General features: G+C 46.4%; 1 protein-coding gene across 1 annotated transcript; it reads left to right on the forward strand.

The window, feature by feature from the left end:
* The first annotated feature begins 1,527 nt into the window (after nt 1-1,527).
* Nucleotides 1,528-19,741, forward strand: MINAR1 (membrane integral NOTCH2 associated receptor 1). The gene is made up of 4 exons (XM_063412754.1): nt 1,528-1,698; nt 8,200-10,555; nt 12,023-12,277; nt 15,791-19,741. Exons 2-4 carry the CDS (start codon nt 8,246-8,248, stop codon nt 15,986-15,988), a joined length of 2,763 nt encoding a protein of 920 aa, XP_063268824.1. The 5' UTR covers nt 1,528-1,698; nt 8,200-8,245; the 3' UTR covers nt 15,989-19,741.
* Nucleotides 19,742-20,315: the final 574 nt, after the last annotated feature.

The following is a 20,315-nucleotide window of genomic DNA, read 5'->3' on the forward strand; positions in this document are numbered from 1 at the left end:
AGAGAGCTCTGTGTCCCAAGGCTGTCAGAATAAGCAAACCACATATTTTAGGCCAGTTTGTCCACAGTGGTCTGATGTCTGTGGTGTGCTTGTGCATACGACCCTTCAAATTAGTTCATCCAGGAAAGGAAAGCCGATAGTCCACTCCCCAAATGGTGTCAGTGAGAGGAGAAGCCGAGCCTTTGACATCTTACTGCTTTCTTTCACCCAGCAACACCTCTATTAAAAACTCTCTGCAGTATTTCTGTGTGGCCAGCAGCAGGGGAAGAGGCAGAGCTGTGATTGAGGTAAGACCTTGCCTGCCCAGACGGAGAGCGCGCGTGTCGCGGCGCTGCACGTGTGCCACAGCACACCTGGGGTGGGCACCCCACACCCTGAGCCCTTCCTGCACCTCAGAGCCTTCCCTGCAGGGACCACCTGCCTGAGGGGGGCTGTGGGCAGTACAGGGGTGTGCATTGGTGGCATCGGGGGCGTTTGGGGTGGTGGGCATGCAGGGCAGTGGGTGCTGTCATGGAATCACAGAATTCTTTAGGTTGGAAAAGACCTCTAAGATCATCAAGTCCAAGTGTTAACTCACTATAGGCAAGTCCACCTCGAAACTGTGTTCCCTAAATGCCACATCTACACGTCTTTTAAGTACCTCCGAGGAAGGTGACTCCACCAGGTGACTTCCCTGGGAAGTCTGTTCCAGCCTGCACCTCTCAGTGAAGAAAGATTTCCCAGTATCCAACCTCAACCTCCCCTGGTGCAACTTGGGGCCGTTTCCTCTTGCCCTATCTCTTGTTACCCGAGAGAAGGGATCGACCCTTGCCTGGCTACCAGCTCCTTCCAGGGAGTTGTGAAGAGCGATAAAGTCACCCTCTCCTCGCCTTTTCTGCAGGGTGAGCAGCCCCAGCTCCATCAGCCGCTCCTCCTCAGACTGCTGCTCTCGGTGTCCCCGGCTGGGAAGAGTCGGGCTCCATTCCCGCTGTGGCCCCCCTTCCCTGCCCGCCTTTGCGGGCTCTGTCCCCTGCTTTGCCAAGCGCTGTCCCCTCTTTTGCGGGCTCTGTCCCCTCCTTTGCGGGCTCTGTCCCCTGCTTTGCCAAGCGCTGTCCCCTGCTTTGCGGGCTCTGTCCCCTGCTTTGCGGGCGTGTACCCTGCTTTGCCAAGCGCTGTCCCCTCCTTTGCGGGCGCTGTCCCCTGCCCGGACAGCGGGGCTGGCGGTGCGGGGGGAGCCGAGCGCTGTCCCCCGCCCCGCGGAGCGCAGGGACTCACATTGATAATAACAATAATAGGGCTAGTTTTAATAATAGGTTTTAGGGAAACGGAATCTCGGCCCCCCCCCGCCTCCCGCCGCCCCCCGTCCCTGCGGAGCTGGGCCCGGCGCTGCCGCAGCGCCCGGGGCCGGCCGGGGCAGCCCCGCCGCGGCTGCGGGCCGGGGGGCGGTGCGGGGAGGCTCGGCTTGTGGAGCCCCCTCCCTCCCCTCTCTCCCCTCCTTCTCTTCCCTCTCTCCTCCCCTCCCTCCCCTCTCTCCCTCCTCCCATACCAACCTGCTGCCGCCTTTGTCAGCGCAGCCCGACGCTATGGCATCCTGCTGGGGCTTCAGGCTCGGGCTCTTCCTCCTCCTCCTCCTCCTCCTGGCCGGGAAGCGGCTGCTGCAGCGGCAGATCCGGCCGTGACGGCCGCGCTGCCCGCGCCAGAGGCAGGCGGAGCCCGCAGGTGAGCCCCAGGTGCGGGAGGGGTGGGCAGGGGGAAAGGGGCGCAGGGGACAAGCCCCCCCCGCTCTCCAGCCCCAGAGATGCCCTGGGCACCCAGGGGTGCCGGGGAGCGCCTTCAGCACCGGCTCCCCCCGCCCGGCTGGGAGAAGGAGGAGTAAAGTGCAGGTAAGAGACCACTCAGTCCCTGTGGTCCCCAGCGGTGCCCAGGGGTCCTGCCTCTTTGTTAAGCTCTCTAGGAAAGAGGGTACTCCAGAATCGTGAAACTCGGTCTGGGACTTTGGCAGCTTCACTTCAGTCCCGCACATCTGGATCTGCCCGAGAGGAGCAAGTGGGTGACCCGTGGGCTGAGCCCCAGGGACCCCCAAACGGAGTCTGAAGGGATGGGGATCAGGGAAGCTGGACCCACCAGGGCAAGGGAGCAGTCAGGTCTGGAGTGGCCGTGAGATTGCTATAGGTTTGCTGTGCAAAAATCCAGCTTGCCCAGAGATGGGATAAATGGCTCATACCTAATTCAATTAGAGTTTTCTGTGTCTGTCTGTCAGTGTTTTTAATGGTGTCTCCTTATACAAAAAATTCTGGTAAGAACGTGGCTTGGATGTGCTCTAACAATGTATTGGGAAGATTTGTGTATGTGTGTATGGGCCAAGAGTTGGCAAAGAATAACCAAGAGTATATGATGCAGTAATAATTCAAGTAATTTATTTCACAATTTTTGAATGATTGTTTGCACTTTCCCAGATCGTAGAGATACCTTAACAGGAATTGCATAACAGAACCATGCAAATAATCAGCCTAATGTTACTGTGCAAGAAAAATCAATGGCAGACCCTGTGCAACTTGAGGGGTGAGGGTCCACTGCTTTTATCCACAAGTTCCCTATTAATTTATGCACTCAGATCCTTTAAAAACCGCTGAATTCTGGGATGTTGGGGAAACTGAAGTGTTGTGCGGAGTCTTTTTACAGCAGAGCCTGCCTCCGTTAAGGAGCTGGGTTTGTAAAGTGCGGTTTTCCAGGGCTCATTCACACAAGATAAGAGCCAGAAAAGAGCAACTTCTTCCAGTGCTGCTCCCAGCGACCCCCGGTGAAGCTGGAGGAGGCTGGCAGTGGGATGCCCGGGAGGGTGCAGAGTGTGCATCCTTCCCGTGCACAGCAGCAGCCAGGGGCACAGGCACCGTGAGCTGCTGGCATGCGGCTGTTCGCTCCCTCCAGCTCTGAAGGAGCGAATAAAAAGCACACCGGAGAGGCAGGGAGCCCGCACCCACCTCCCACCTGCCCCGGGCACTGAGCCCACCCTGCTCCTGCCCAGCCGAGGAGACAGTCCGGAGGAGACAGCCTGCGTCAGACTGGCCGGGAGGACTTTTCCATGAAAGGTGGAAAAGAGCAGTTGCCATTGCACGGGCAGGGCTCCCAAGTGCATGTTTTAGTTTTCTTTTTAATGAGCAGCAGAAGGCTGGAGGGAGGAGGAGGAATAAGGTGTGCAGAAACCGGTATTGTTTCCCCGAGTGCCAGCTCCCGTGTCTGTGTGCAGTGGAAGCCAGATGGGGCTCGAGGTCCCTGTTCCTTCATCAGAAATTTCTTAGTGTTTTGACAGAGAAATGGATTTACTAGTGTGGGAGAAAACAAAAACTGAATTCTGTCTGGATGGGTTACATTTCATGTGAGGCAAGCGTTGCCTGCCTTGTTTTATAGTATCTGGTGTTGGGAAGAGAGACTGAATGATTTATGAGCTCAAGTTAATAGTAAAACAGCATATCACTGCCTCTGTATTAATGTTCTGCTGTGCTGGAGTGGCTGGCTCTTTCTGAGGGAATTTATGCAAGGATCACTTGCTGTGTGCCGTTGTTGTAGTGCCATTCTGGGGTGGCCCCTTAGTCGCCGTGGGGGGAACAAAACAAGGATGCTGTTTCCCTCTTGGCTGGCAAATCAAAGGGAGAGGGGAAATGATGACTCCAGCAGTCACATCTGTGGTTATCTGCACCTGCTGTGGACATTGGGAAATGGGGAGAGCAAATGTCAGTGGCACAAAGAACAGGGGAGGAAATGAAGGAGGAAATAAGAGAGGAAGATAACGTGGTCTGTCTGCCAGTGGCCATGATTCAGACTCATGCAGGGCACCTTGCTCCCCTGCAGCTGCTCAGGGAAGTCAAGTGGTGGGACTGTCTCTTGAATCCTGTGCTGGGGTTTATCTGTCCCAATATGTGCTGCCCTTAGATCACTTGGCAGGGCAGGGTTTGGGCTGAAGGAGTCACAGGAAAGCAGCCAGGGCAGCTGGGAAAGCAGTAGTAATTTCATGAATTCCTGTGCATGGCAAATTTATAGGGTAGTCAGGAGATGAGGGGACCACCTCTACCCCACTGCTGATTTGGGAGGTGGTGAGGACAGGACGTGCATTCTGGCTTTTCTGCCACAAAGCAAGATGCATGAAAGGGTCTGCAGGTTCCTCTGGTCTGGAGAACCACAGGGGAGAGGTTTCATAGAGGCTTGGTTCCTAAAGGCACTAGAAAATAGAACAGTATATTCCCTTTGTGCAGCAGAAAGCTCCGGGGGATGGAGGCTGCAATTGTAATATTCTTGGACTTCTCCTCGAGAGGCTGAGACCGTGGGTTAGTGGTAAGATGAGAGCTCAGTTCATTGCTCCTGGTGCAGGGCAAGAAGGCATTGATTTGTGGTAATCTGGAGCTCATCTGTGTGCAAGGAGAGCCAGCCCCCATCGACTGGCTGTGCAATGTGATGCTCTGCAAGTCCATGCTGGGATATAATTGTGCTATTAGAGCAGCAAATGTCAGATCTCGGGAAGCTGAGTCAAAGCGACCCTTCCAGTGGTAATATGACAAAATCATTAAGGATGAAATGTTAAGTGGCTCCTTTGGTCAGAGATGGTTTTGGTGAAGATAAATAAGCCAGATCCCATCCCTTTGTCTGGGGAGCTCCATGTGTCTGGAGACCAAGGTCCATTTGAGGGGGGTTTGGAGGGTGTGTGTGGCTGCTGGCAGTGAGGGTAAGGCATGAGGACCTTGGTGGAATTGAGGCCATCTGAGGAGACCCTGTGCTGCTGCTCTTGCTGAGGGTGCTTGCATTTGCTCTGCTGCTTTTGACTGGTTCGTGACCCTGTACCCTCTTTGAAAGGCCTCTCTGTGCTTATTTCAGAGCTCTGCATTTATGTGCCACGTCTCAGTCTATTCTGGTCCTGCTTTGAGAGGTACTGAATGAACGTGGACATAATGGCTGAGATGGTGCTTGGCCAAGTGCTTGGCACCCGGGATGTGGCAGCCTCTGGGGCGGCCTGCCAAGAGGCACCTGTCTTTGTCGTAGGCTGTTAGGAGGCTTGACAAGAGGCAGAGGAGCTTAATGTGCCACTAAAAATTTTGGCACCAGGTTTTTACATCCCTGAACCAGGAAACAAGATTCCAAGGCCCTTATATATTATTCTTACGGGGCAGTACATCCTGTTCTTCACAGCCCCAATCTGTTGATGCTCCACTAGCAGCAATGTTTCTGATGCTCTGGCACAAGGGAGCACCAATTTCCATGCTCAGGCTGAAGCCCAGAGATACCTTTCACACCTAAAATGCTCTCACACCAAAAAGCTGTTTGTGAACAGCCAAGAGGTGAAGAGGAAATTATTCCAGTTCTTAGCTAGCTTTCTTTTCCTCAAGGCCTACATCTGAGTTTGCAGCCTGCCTTTTCAATTTCCACCTCCCATATCTGAGTCTCAGTTGAATGAACTGGCTGAATTCCCACCTGAGCAGGTTCAGCTCTCTTCTGCTCACCCTGGTCTCAAAGCCTCTGTCACCTCCCTAACCTGTCACTGCTTTATAGCTGACTGCCACCTGCCAGGCTTGGGTCTGGGAGCACAGGGGCAGGACTGAGCTAACCCAGCCTAGCTGAGCTCTCCTGCTTTGGTTCTGTGCTCCAGTGCCTCCACCATACTGCTTGTGTATGCATTGGGGTCCCCAAAACAAGGGTTGGTGCTAAGCAGAAGCAACATGAGATAGGGGGTAGGCAGCAGGGCTTTCACTCAACTTACTGAACTTGTCATCACTCAGCAGCCTTGCAGATCAGGCTGCACCTGAGTGTTACCAGATTCATAGTTTTTAGAAACCTGAATTGAAGTTAAAACCTCAGGTGATGCTAAGAACTCTTTGGTAGAAAGCAAAAATTTTCAAGAAGCTGTACCTAGAATATCCTCATTGGGTTGAGAGAGTAAAGAGAGAAAGATGGGGAACAAAATAGGTTGACACTTTCAAAAATAGATTAGTGCAAACTGGCTACTTGAGTGTTGGGGAGAAGGCAGGCTGCTGGCAGGCTGGCACAGGGTGTGCATCAGGCTGTGAAAATGTATATCCAGGTGAGGGGTTTGCAAGGATCTGTGAATTTACAAATAGGAGGAGATAGTTGCTTTTGCTGATATTCAGCCTGGAGGTGACAAAAAGACATATTTTCACTCCTGTCCCATGTGGCAGATTTATAACATGCGGAAAATTGGCTTGCAATGCCAGTCCCCTGGCAGCTGGGAATGTCTCTGAGCTCCACTTCTGAAGTTTATTCTGTGAGGAACTTGGTAGCCTTGGTGGTAACTAGCAGAGTTTGGACTAGTGTAGGAAATCATTAATGGTGACATATCAGAGAAATACAAAGGCAGGCTGTGAAAGAGGCTGTGCCTCCAAGCACACACTGCTGAGAGAAAAAGGATACCAGCATCCTCCTCCAGCCTTTTGCATTACTTCTTGGAGCTGAGCACAGAACAGTAAAACATTTTTTCTCTTTTGTCAGCAGGCAGAAGGGTTGTGCTGCTATGCATAATACAGGAGCTTTAAAAGCAAACATGCATGCAGCACAGGTGTTGGAAAATCCCTGTAGCCATTGCTTTCTGAGAGTTGTGTTTACAATCACAGGAATACATTCACGTTGCTGCTGCTCAGCTCCTGATCACACACAGTGGAAAGATGTTATTTAAATAAACAACCGAGTTCATATGGAGACTTGTTTTGTATTCTTTTGGGTAACTATTGGCTATGAGAACTGAAGTGCTCTGGCTTCTGATACTGCTAGCAAACACTGATGTGTAATGTCAGGGCAGGGGATGAAACAAGAGCCCTGGATTCTGGAGTAGTGCTCAGGAGTCCTGAGGTTTTTCACCAGAAGGAGCCTTTTAAAGATGAGTAATAATAAACTTTGAAATGTTGACTTCAGTGCTTTGCCATTTGGGTGGATATTCTGCACTTGATGGAGGAGAGGCCAGTTCCAGGGGTCATCTAAGGGTGGGAGTGAATGGGGGAAGATAATGGGGCAAGATATCTTTTTGGGAAACAGAGAAGATTTCTGTCATTCCTATCAGTAAGAATAACAAAGACAGAGTGACCAAACATAGCAATTGGCAGACTGTATCATCCTGTGCTCTGTCTTTCCCAGTAGCCAACATGACAAGGATTTCACAATAGATGGATGAAAAATCATCACCATCCCTTCCTAATCCATAATAGCTAAAGGTTGGTTTCAGTTCTGAAAGTGCAGGGGTTTATATTCTCCCCGAGATGTTTGCTAGTGTTAGCTGTGCTTGTTCAAGCTGTTCCTGTTATCCACACAAATGTGAAGCTTTTGCTCTTCACCTCTGCCCTGTCATTTCGGGATGGTGAATGGAAATGCACTCCTAGGCTTCACTGGGAGCACATCACTGAAGAGGATATTCTCTGTCCTTGATATTTCTCTGTCTTCAAATCCATCCTGATTGGCAGCCAGCCCTCTAGCATCACTGGTTTGGTTTCAAGCTTCAGTAGGATTTTTTCTTTAACTCCTTCTGTTCTTTGCCTAATGTTTGACTTAAAAGCTGAAACAGGGCCCACACAAATTTTCACTGGAAACCTGGCAACTTTTCCATTCTTGAACCTTATACTTAAGAGAAGGTATTTCTGGAAAAAATATGTCAAAGTATCCAAAGGAGATAATTCAGAGTAGAGGAGAAAATAATGGTTTAAAGTAAGCAAGATGGTAATTATGTTCTCAGATAACTTCTAAAAACATGTCAGAAGTTTATTGTCAGAAAATCTTCCTCAGAGCTATTTGCATTCAGATATGAAAACATGGTGCAGTAGATCAGCCCTGGTTAGGCTAGGACTGGAATTACTGCAGAAAATTTGATGCTTAAACTGTGATTTGAACCTCTCATAAGTTGGTAAGAAATTCTGTGACAGTCCCATAGAAAGTCCACTGGGATTGTCCATCTGCCATTAGTTCAGCCTCTCCAAAGGTTCTGCTGTTTATTCACTTGGTTGCTTTAGCAGACCTTGGCATAAAGGAGCCTTCTCTGATAAACCCCTGTATCCATTTAAGTGTTGATTTATTGGATGCTAGGATTGCAGCCTGAAGTTCAGAACATGAGGATGAGTTATAAAACCAAGCCCTGGATGACATAGTTACGGAGTCAGGCCCCATCTCTGGCTGAGTTGCAAGGCCCTGGGTATTGTCTGTGGGTGACTTATGATCTTTTTTGTGTTGCTGTAGAAGTGGAACGCGGTTTCCAGGCTGAACAGCAAAATACGCTCAAGCCATGGAGTCCAACCAGGAATCCTCTCTCTTCCTGGTGAAGATATTGGAGGAGCTGGACACGAAGCAGAATACTGTTTCTTACCAGGATCTCTGCAAGTCCCTGTGTGCAAGGTTTGATTTATCCCAGTTGGCCAAGCTCAGAAGCGTGCTGTTTTATACTGCTTGCCTGGATCCTAATTTCCCAGCGACTTTGTTCAAAGACAAAATGAGATGCACTGTAAACAATCAGCAATCAAAGAAAATCATGGTTGCAGCAGATATAGTAACAATATTCAACCTCATACAGATGAACGGGGGAGTGGCCAAGGAGAAGCTTCCAGTTGCAAGGCACAAAGTGAAGAAGAAGGAGTCCTTCGAGTCCTGCAGGTCTGACACAGAGATCTGCAATATAGCAGACTGTGTGCCTGACTGTGTGCCCAACTGTGAGCTCAACGACCAGGACTTTAACCGGGGCTTTCCAGTCAGAAGGTCTTCGAAATGCAGGAAGATGGACTGCAAAGACTGCCAGCAGTTTGTCCCCTCATCAGAACCCAACTTCTTGCTCGGTGTTAATAAGGATGTGAAGGGCCGGGCTGCCTCTCTGGACAGGCTGCAGGCACTGGCGTCCTACTCTATCGCCACGTCCCCTCCGTGTGAGATGCAGAGTACGTACTTCCCCATGAACATTGAAAATGAATCTATTTCAGACCAGGATTCCTTGCCTATAAGTGCAGGCATAAAAGAAACTTTCATTTCAAATGATGAGCCGTTCCTGATGCAGTCGTGTGTCCAGAAAAGAAATATATTCAAAGAAGATTTTCATAATCTGATTACAATATCTCCCAACTTAATACCGTCCAACAAAACACCAGAAGATGGACACAGAGAGCCTCAGAACAGGAAAGAAAGCTCTAAGCAGACTTTCTTCAACCACAGCTTTGAAATGCCATACAGCAGCCAGTACTTGAATCCAATTTATTCTCCTATACCGGACAAAAGGCGAGTGAAGCATGAAAGTTTAGATGATCTTCAAGCTTCAACATATTTTGGCCCAACTACTGTTCTTGGACCACAAGAAACCAAAAAGTGGACTGGAAAGCCAACTAAGCAAACTGCCTGGCCAGCTAAAAGCTGGAGTTTAAATACGGAGGAGGTCCCTGACTTTGAACGCTCATTTTTTAATAGGAAGCAGTCTGAAGAGAAACCGCGATACCAGAGTTCGAGCAACCCATCTCCAAACTTTCCTTCAGTTGACAGGCATCAGTCCTACCTAAATGCAAAGGATCAGCAACCAATTATGCAGGCAAACTATGCTGTGAAACCCAATGGGCATAAACCTAAGGAAATTCCTTCCATTCTAGATGTGGAGAAACATGAGCCAGTCAAAAAGTTTAAGGATAAAAGCATTAACTGTACTTCTGTCCAGATCTTAAGCATCGACAGGACCATGAGCGTGGGGACACAAACAGAGCAGCAGGTTCTGGAGCACAAGAAATGCAAGGATTTGTGTGCAGCAGGCCAAGCCAAGTACGGCGAGCGGCACTCCCTGAAGCAGTCGGATGATGACTCTGAAATCGTGAGCGACGACATCAGTGACATCTTTCGGTTTTTGGATGACATGAGCATCAGCGGGTCCACGGGAGTGATGCAGTCCTCGTGCTACAACAGCACTGGCTCCTTGTCTCAGGTGCATAAATCAGACTGCGAGAGCTCACCTGAGCACAATTTGACTAAGATCTCCAACGGGAGTGCCTGTAACAAACTGGACAAAGTGGTCAGGGCGGACGGCAGTAATGCAGATGATGAGCTGAAAACGAGTGTTTGCAAATTAGTCTTGAGGATTGGTGAAATAGAGAAGAAACTGGAATCTCTCTCAGGTGTCCGAGAAGAAATCTCTCAAGTCCTGGGAAAATTAAGCAAGCTGGATCAAAAAATCCAGCAGCCAGAGAAGGTCAGCGTACAAATAGATCTCAACTCTTTGACAAGTGATGCTGCGTCAGATGAGAGCAACTCCCCGCAGATATTTCAGTGCCACAACACCCCTCATGGAGGCAAACTGGAGAATAATCCAGAATGGTGCTGTTCAGATGCCAGTGGAAGTAATAGCGAGAGTCTTCGAGTAAAAGCCTTAAAAAAAAGTCTGTTTACTAGGCGATCATCAAGGTCATTAACAGAAGAAAACAGTGCAACCGAATCCAAAATAGCGAGTATTTCAAACTCTCCCCGAGACTGGAGAGCTATTACTTACACCAACAAAGTTGGCATTACAGAGGAGGAGATGAAAGAGAGAGATGGAGGAGAAAATAAGGACTGGCACAGGAAATCTAAAGAGGTAATTTCAATTTTAACTCACATAACAAACTCCTAAAAATAATGTGGTTATGAATGTCTTCTATAGTCATCACAAGCCTCGGGGTATGACAATGCCTTGCCCTGCCATGTTACGCCTGCCTTTATTGTTATGATAATTGAGTGATTTTGTACCTGTAAGTTCTTGCTTGGTAGCTGCAAAATGGCCAAGTTTCTTCTTGAAAGCTTTGCTTTTTTGCAAAGGGAGGGTGGTAATTGGGTGACATCTTGGGAAGGTGATGGTATTCTTCATCATCTGTAGCAATATAAGGATGCCCGTAATTACCTTGGTGAAAAAGGTGTGGGGAAAATTGAAATTCTGTACTGATTGTTTTAGAAGGGATATGTTGAAATTGAGTTGTGATGGCTTTTATCAGAGAAATATGCACATATTTAAAAGCCAACAAAATAGATTCATGGATTCAAATCCCTCAAGGAAAAAAACTCCTGTATGTGTACCATGAAATGTTCATTGTAGTTATGTTCTCTCCATCTGACTTTCATGGTCATTTAAATGAGTCTTAAGCCTTCTGTTGTGGAACTGCTGCATAGCTCTTGGTTTGGCTGGGAAGAAAAACTCTGCCCATCCTCCCAGCAGCTTCCCTGTGCCCCCTTCACTGACCCTGTAGACATCCTGGCTGCCCTTGTGCAGGGCTCTGGGTGTTGTTCTGTTGAAACTGCATGGGGTGGGTGCTTGTTTCTGTCTGGGGAGGGGGTCCTGCAGCCCCTTGTCAATTGTGACCCCATGACAGGCATGCTGTGCCTTCTTACAAAGGGGTGTGAGGGCAGAGAGGAGTTGAGAAAAGAAAGGAAGAGGTTTGATGGAAATAAGCACGGCTGGGTGAACAAGAAACCACAAACTGTGGGTTATTGCTAGACTGCAGAGGGGGAGGGCAGCCATCCTTAGTCCAAACCTTGGCTTTTCTGTACATTGCTTTGCTTAGGATGACGTGCTGATTTTGAGAGTCCCTTCCAGACTCCTTCAGTGGCCCGTGGCTGACACTGGATGGTACCATGGGTGCTGCAGTGTCAGTCTGGGGGCATCCCTCGAGAGTACTTTGTGTTAAGATTTGATCTGGAAACAGAAACCTGGAAGCCTGCTTGTGCTTCTCAGCTTTTGCAGATCAGCTGGGCTTCTCTGGATGTCAGGGCCATTTCCAGAATAGCTTTTTGATCTCTAAACAGCACAATCCCTAAATTTCTTCTGCTGCATGAGCATTATGTTTGTGTTATAGTGAACATGGAGTTGTGTCTGTAAAACACCTCAATACCTCTTTGGTTTGTTTGTGAGAAGAAGGGGGGCAAATGGATGAAGGCCATCCAAACCCATTATCCTAGCTGGTCTATTTTTTATCATATGGTGCTTCTGAAAGGCATAGCTCTGTCTTTTGTGTTTAACTCCCTCATAGTCTTGTTTTTTTCTCTCAAATTCTTTTAAACCCTATTGCAGGCAGACAGGCAATACGAAATCCCACAGCCACATAGACTCTCTAAACAGCCAAAAGACGCTTTCTTGATTGAACAAGTATTTAGTCCTCATCCCTACCCTGCATCACTCAAGTCACACATGAAAAGCAACCCTCTCTACACAGACATGAGGTTGACAGAGCTGGCTGAAGTGAAACGTGCCCAGCCATCATGGACCATAGAGGAATACACGAGGAATTCGGGAGATAAAGGCAAGATTGCAGCCTTGGATCTACAAGTGAGTCTCATTTGTTTAATTTGAATGGCTTGATTGCAAATGGATGTTGCCAGAATATACATTTAAGAAGGGATTTGGATAGCTCAGGAAAGAGCTGTGGGTTGTTGAGCCTCTGATCTTGCTGATCCCTATCCCTCCTGGCCAGGGACAATGAAGAATGTGAATGTTTCATTGCTGAATGGTGATCCTTGACAGGTTGATGGTCCCAGCTTATTCTGCAATGGAGAGATGTCTTCTAAGCCATCGTGGCTTTAGTAACTCTAAAGAAGGGTTGGGGAATAAGTGAATGCAGAGGTGAGCTGGTCCCTAACTGCAGTAAGGCAGAGTGGTGCAGGAGCTGAGACTGCTGTCTTTTTCTCTGTCTTTGTTCTCTCTGAATTATTCACAGGGAATTGCAGTGTTAGGGATGTTATTTTTTTCCATTTTACTAGGAACACGAGACATCAAATACTTGTAGAAGATTTTCAATACCACGACTGGTTTTGAAACACGTCACTGTTGAAGCTTTGAAGTGGCTGTTGGAAACCAGCCAGGCAACTAATGGTGTGTCTAGTTTGCATTTTGGTTCCGCTTGTAAGTGTGCAGGCTCTTGTGCAACAAGCAGAGGAGACAAATTCAAATTTTGCATTTACATTTTCCCGACATGAAATCACAAACCTGACATAAAATGAGCACCCACATTGGATACCCTGCATGGTCTGATAAACACAACACAGCTTGTAGTGAGGAAGATATCTGAGCAGAAGTTTTAAGTGGAAACCTGAAGAATGACATACAAAGTGGATGCATGGATCCAATGTTGCATTTCTTGGTCTTGAAACCCAAAATGTGTCACACAGTGGAATCCACACTGATGTGCAAATAACTGTGCATCATCTGTATGCACTTTGACAGTAGAATGTAGGACCTGTAAGGGGGTCTGGTGCTGACCTCAGGCATTTTGGGTTCTGTGGACAGCAGTCAAGGAGAGAATCTGCTTGTCTCCACAGCTTACCTGCCAGGGAATGAGGCATGGAGGAATCTGAGCCTTGGCTGCTCCATGGAGCCCTCAATGCCTCAGTGCTGAGGTACCTAAGACAGCTCCAAACCCATCAGACTAATCCTTAGGAAAGCATCAGGATGCTGTACCTCAGGACCCTGAGCTGGCTGATTTGGATTTGAAACTATCACCACACAGTGCTGTAGTGCAAATCCCATGAGTGTTTGTGCAGGAATTTGTGCACAACAAATTCTCCTCCTTGCTTGGTTCATGCAAACTTCCCTGTCCTCACCAGCTCCTGCTCATTGCTGTGGCTAAAGTGCACTTGGAGAGAAACCAAGCAGTACAGGGACCAGGCTGCCTCTTGCCTCAGCTCCCTGCTGCTTTTTGGTTCTTAAAAGCTTTAGAGGGCTTACTAAATTCCTAACCCTGGCATTGCAGGCTGTATGCTAGAGTAGGAATAGGCTGGAAGAAGTTCCTCTGCAGCAGGCAGCCACAAAGCATCACTTACCTGCTGTGTGAAGCAATAAGGGAGGTGATATTTGGGAGCAAAGCCCCTCTGGGAGAAGTGTTCTCCATCTGCTCCTCGTTGGGCTGTTCTGTTCTCTGTAAGCAGCTCTGCATGACTGTGAGCAAACCAGAGAAATCGGCTTATTGCCATCATTTGTCTTTAAGATAAAAGTGATAGAAGTTTACTGGCTTGATCCTCACCCTCCAAAAAGACTCTCAGAATTGCATCTACCCTGCAAAGCTCATGTCTAGACTTTATAATGGAGCTTACTGAAAAACTTAAAAAATAGACACAGACTGATGAGTGTGTTTTTTTTTTTTTCCAGTGATTAAGTTTATTAGAACTGAAAGTAAATACATTATGCCTTAATGAACATTCCTATGTCTGGCAATGAAATGGGAAAGGAAGCTGATTAACAGTAATGGGCCTTTTCAATAATGCATCTTCCTTCTGAAGTAGTTAAAAGGTCAATGCCAAGGCAGATGGGTCCAAAACTGCAATTTCCTTGAAGCATAGTACGCCTGTCTTTGGGATTTTTCTACCTTTGTTCACTTAAAATTTCTCCTGGAGCCTGACAAGTCAGCTGGGTTTTCCTCCAAAAAAAGAAATTGCAGAACTAGTCAAGCCCAAAGCTTGTCCCAGGTGTGGGCTCTGTGTGAGATTCATTGCTTTGCTCTAAGTATGATGATCCACTGGGATGAAACAGTATCAGGCTGTTTTCTGATGCCTTTAGAGATGAGATTGCTGCCTTTTTTCACAAGGCTGAAACAGGTCATTCAAAGCCCTAAAGATACAATCACACATGTGGCTGATGGCCTCTGTTCCAGCATCCTAACACTATCATAGAGATGTCCCTTAAATGATCATAAAACCATTGCTCAATTTTAATTTTTGTTTCTGAGATAGGTATAAAATCACTTCTTTTAGTAGTTCTTTATGTAAAACAAATGCTGCTATCAGGCAAAGCAATGTTTGAGCCAGTAGCTCATGGTCACAAAATCTGAATTAGTCAATTAAAGGCTTACTCAAATCCTTCTCAAGTCAGCTGGATATTCTTTGCAGGGTCCAAAAGCTTTGGATCAGAACTGTTACAAGCACAGAAATGGTGTGTGTTAGGATATTCTCACTGTAATATTTTTATATGGAATCTTTTTCATTTTTTTTTTAAGAAATGGGCTTTTGGAGCCTCAGATAAAGGACACAGCTTTGGGGAAATGCTGTCGTTTTCCAAAATGTTCCTTTTGCTTTATGCCTTTCTGTTGCTAAGTTCAGTACAATGCATAGTGTTTGGGTTCCCCCAGTTTTCCCTTTATTTTCCTCTAACACACAGGTTAAAGGGGAAAAAATAAGCAAGGTTGACATGGAAAGCTTTAAGAGCTCATAAATACTTAGGACTAAAAAGCTGTAAGACATAAAAATTACGTAATTCAGATGGAAATACTGATAGATTTCTGCAGGTTGCCTGTGTCCCCAGGCAGTGCCATTCCAGAGGAGGGGTCTGCAAATTGCCCCCACAGCAGGACTGGGTGCTGGATGGGCTGGATAATCATGCACTGCAAGCAAGTCACGGTGCCAAAATTAGGGTTAGCTTTACAAAATGTAGTGCATGAGGAGCATATATTAAGAACCTTTCCCATCAGCTGAGCTTTAATAATTTAAAAATTATTAACAGTAACAGGCCAGCACTTGCTGACACCTCTGCTGTCGAGCAGATTAAAGAGATCTTATTTAAATGCCATCCAAGATGACGAAGTTTCCTGTAAATCAGAGGTACGTGAGGGATTTTGGAGCAGAATCTTACTGTTGCAGGAGTCTATTTTTTGCAGTATTTTGTTGCCACTTTTGTCAGCTTTATGGAATTGGGACCAGGAGATGAAGGGGTGTGAGAAGTGGCAATAACCCACTTTATCCTGACAGCAGCTCCAGGTGCAGCTGGGAGGCCTCCAGGCACATCTGCTTTGTTTACTTATTTTATTAATGGCAGACCCCAGGCAATTAACAACAGTTTCCTTTTAATTTTTAGACTCAAGAATCCTTAAACCCAAACAACTTAGAGTACTGGATGGAAGACATTTACACCCCTGGCTACGATTCCTTGTTGAAACGGAAAGAAGCCGAGTTCAGGAGAGCCAAGGTTTGCAAGATCGCCGCCCTGATCGCAGCGGCCGCTTGCACGGTCATCCTGGTCATTGTGGTTCCCATCTGCACCATGAAATCCTGAGCCTGGGCACACCCCTGGGACCCCCAGCCACTGTGTCTCAGAGAGCTCACGCTGTGTGTCAAGTGGCTGCTGGCAAAACTGTCAGGAATTCGCTGAGGAACAACGTCCTGAGGATATCCCGGTGGGGAATGCTGTAGATGAAGGCAGGACGTGGAACAGCTAGAGATGCATTTTTGGAGAAGTCCTATTTTAAATACCAGACTGTGTGGTGGAGTTAATGGGAACTTGGTTCGATTTTTATGCATTTTTAAAAGTGCAATATTTTTTTTTTCCTAAAGAAATGATATAACGTTTTACAGAATCAGAGACTGACGAGAATCCAGGCAAAAGAGGAAGGTTGTCTGAGCTATGTTGCATTTAAAGGAGGTGTGGGTACATGGAGGTAACACTGTATAGAAGGGAATGTTCTAGATGCATTACAATGGGGAGCTAGGGAAGTCTTAAAAGCTCTCTACAATGTAGAAAACTCTGAATGTATTGTATTTATTTTATAGTATTTATGTATTTCATGATCATTTGTTCGAAAGCAGACTGTGTAGCTGTGAACAGAGTTCATTCCTATGTTCAGATTAAAAAGGGCTCTTTGTATTTGGTCTTGCCCGAAGACCCACTCTATCATCACTGAGTACTTAGTTAAGTGCAATGTGCTGCAGACCAAAAAGATTATGTTTTAAAGCAATCACAAGAGGTTTTAGTTGCTTCTGTTGAATAACATTTGCATAGAGCTGGCAAACTTGCCTTGCCAAAAGGGTATTCTTTACCTCTGCAGACAGTGAAATTGTCTCAATTTCACTCCTGCCAGCAAGCAAAGCTGGCAAATCAAAGCAACACTCTGTTAAAGTTCTTGGAAATGTAATCTGAACAGTTACATTTTTTTTTTCCACGAAGTCTTTGTGCCTTTTTTTAGACTGTAGGTTAAATAGAACTGTTTAATTTTTTGCTATTTTAAGCCCATAACATAAATCACAGCATAATGGGTACTAATGGAGGTCCTTTTCCCACAAGCCTTCTATACAGTTCCGAGTGCTCCTCAAGCAGCAGGGCTGGTGGTTACTGAGCACTTATATTAAGGGCACAATTTCTCAGCACTGGTAGAAACTTGCTGCTGATGCAATGCATTCAGCACAGGGAGATCTTTTGCTTCCCTCTTGCTAATGTACTTAAGAGTGACTGTTGAATCTATAGGACAGCAAGCAGTCTGCATCCCATGGGAAATGTCCTTTTAATGCTTTATCCCAAATGCAAATAGCAGGTTCAATGGAACTCTCAAGGCAGGGCAGAAATTGCCTGTCATGGTTAGTGAAAGCAAAAACCCAGACAGTATTACTCTTCTGTCAAGTGTAGAAAAAAAAAAAAAGAAAAAAAAGTATTTTCAGGAAATAATGTGATCTTGCTGGTCCTCCAAGGGAAAGGAGATTATTTTAGTGAGTGCTCTTTATGTAGGGTAATTTGGTTTCTTCAGAAGCAGCCTCCCTACACAATGACACAGCAGCTAAGAAAGCACTGGATGCTCCTTCCTCTGGCTCTCTGGGATGTGCTGCACTCACTGCTTCTGACTGGTTTAAAAAAAGTATTGAGGGAAGGGTGTGTGGGAGGTGAAGGCTTTGTTGTGACTTTAGATGTGTGTCAGATCTTTCCTGCAGTTGGAGAGCTGTTTATGAGCTGCTCACGTGCCGTGCTTTATTTAGGGATAGGTGATTCCTGAGACTGTTGATCTATCAGAATAAATAAGTATAAGCACAGGATTGGATGTCCCATCAACAAATAGAGAACAAGAATAGGCCCACAGACAAAATCTGTGCCTGTCTGGTCTGAATCCTGACCCAAATTCAGTGAATTTGGCCCATTCTTAATACTAAGATAATTCCTCTTTCCTCGCAGATGCTGCAGGATGGAGTCACAGCAGGGAGGGAGCAATTCACTCTGTCTATTTTAGGCTGCCTTTGGTTATGGTGTGATTCAGAGCACCTGAGTGCAGGAGTCAGGATCTGCACGTAGTAAATATAGGCAGGTAGAGAAGCCTCTGGGGACGATTCAGAGCTGCCAGCAAGATATCTAATATTAGACATGTGAAAAACGCTCTGGAGGACACTGCTCTGCAGTTTACCTCATGCACAATTTAGATTGTATATGTAGAAAAAACTATTCCTGGTTTCAGGTAATGTGAGAAAGCCTCTGACACTCCTCCTTGGCTGTTTGAGGGAGTGTGTGACCCCGTGGGGGCACAGTGTCAATCCCCCACCTGCCCACACCAGCAGTGACAAGACCCTTGGAGGGGCAGGATGAGTGGGGACAGACTCCCTGCCTTCCCTAGCCCCTCTTGTATTACCATGAATGGTCTGGCTCTGCTGCCCCCAGCCCCAAAACAGCAGCACTTTCACCAGGGCATCTCAGTAATCTGACTTCAGAAAATATCAGCCTAAGAGGAGGTAGGAGATGGGTGTGGGAGGTGTTGCTGATCACAGGGTTTGTCTGTGCAACTCATCCAGCTGCCACCAGATGAGGCTTTGGATTAGAGATGCCCAAAATCCTGGGAAGGCTTTGCAGGTTATAGAGCTGTGGGTGATGTGAAGCTGGCCCAGCCCAAGCACTCAGCATCCCAAACATCCATGCTGCTTCATCATTTATTGAGGTGCTTTTTCCCATCCTTACTTTGCACAAGCAGCCAGTGGCACCCACTCCATCGGTCAGTGGTTTCCTCACACACCAGGCTGTGGTTTGTCATGGATTCCCTCCTGGGGCAGTCCCTGGAAGCATTTTCATGGTGCCAGGAGCCTGAGGGGAGCTGGGGGAGCAGAGCCTGACTCCCTGCTCCACCAACACCTCTGAGAGCTGCTGCCTTGCTGCCTCCTGCACTCCCTGGCTGCCTCTGCAGCTCCTTGGCATCTCTGGGCTGTGCATCCCAAGCCATTCCCAGTGGGATTTGCATCTGGCACAGAGCCCTTCTGAAAACAGGCAGGGAGATGGAGTGATGGGATGCTGCTGCTGGGGAGAGCAGCCAGGGAGGGAGGAAGCCTGCACAGAGTGTACAAACTAGGTGAAATCCTGACATATTAACCTGCAAGAATATCGTGATCCACCTTGTGAACCAGTTACCAACTAGAACACACTGTATACTACATGATAGACTTTTGTACAAAAAAAAAAAAAAGAAACTAAAGCTATAGGTACATTGTAATCCTTGGTGTGATTGAAAAAGTGTCCTAGATTGTATTACTTAATTAAAATTATGATGAGCATATTGAACTGTTTTTCGTATTTATGCCTTATAAACTTGATATATTACACATGATAAAATGAAACTGCAAGAACTATAAGAAAAGATACTCTATTTTGGGGGCAAATTCCATTTTGCTTTTCCTAAAAAAATGAGTGCTGCTTTAAATGAGCTTAATAAATCATGTGTGCAGAAGAGCAAGAGTAGGATATGTCCCCAAATGACTTTTTAGGATTTTTTTTTTAAATGAGGCTTTGGTTAATGTACTATGTAATAATTTTATTTTATAATGTTACTGTACAATGTTGCCTTTTGGTTCATTTAAATATAACACCAAATAAACTTGAAAATTACAGTGTCCTAAGTTTTAATGAAACAGTTATAATAATTTATTACTCCATTGCTTTTCCTGTTGTTTTTTTTCCCAGGGACATCAAGATAGCCATGGAATGTGTGTGTCTCAGTGTTAGATAACTAAGCAGCCTATCTAGTTCTTGGCAGAATTGCTAATGGATTTCTAACTTGTGAAATAATAAGATGGCAGAAGATAATGAAAAATGAGTCTGTTTGGTTTATTTTAAAAGCTCCTTTGCATCACATTGTTTAGGCTTCTGGAAGATTAGCTCTTGACACTAATCGTATTTTGTTTTATAGGTTATTTCATGACTGGGTTTTTCCATATCAACTATTTTAACAAGGTCATGACTAATATTTTGGTACCTGTTTAACTTACATGTTTATGCAACCACTGGCCCTTTTATGTCAGTACTATAGATAAGTGTTTATAATCACCTGTGAAGAGGCAGTCCGTTTACTTAGGGTCCCTGTATGAATTTAATTTGCTGCTTGTGAGTTGTTAATTGCAAAATCAGGTTGTCTTCAAATTCCAGGTGTTGAAACACAGGTAGAGCTGAGCCTACCACTGTCAGAGGTTACAGAGGGCAGCCATGGAAGAGGACACATAAACAATGAGCAATGACATGAAAACAGAGTAATGTGAGATCCTGATTTCCTCCTCTCTGCTGCACAAACACCTTCAGTGCATTGCTTTAGCAGTTTTGGTCAGGATGGGGAACGCTGAGTGCTCTCTGCAGGGCAGACCACCAGCTC

Source organism: Prinia subflava, chromosome 15 (assembly GCF_021018805.1).
Source record: "Prinia subflava isolate CZ2003 ecotype Zambia chromosome 15, Cam_Psub_1.2, whole genome shotgun sequence".
In the NCBI taxonomy this organism is placed as follows: domain Eukaryota; kingdom Metazoa; phylum Chordata; class Aves; order Passeriformes; family Cisticolidae; genus Prinia; species Prinia subflava.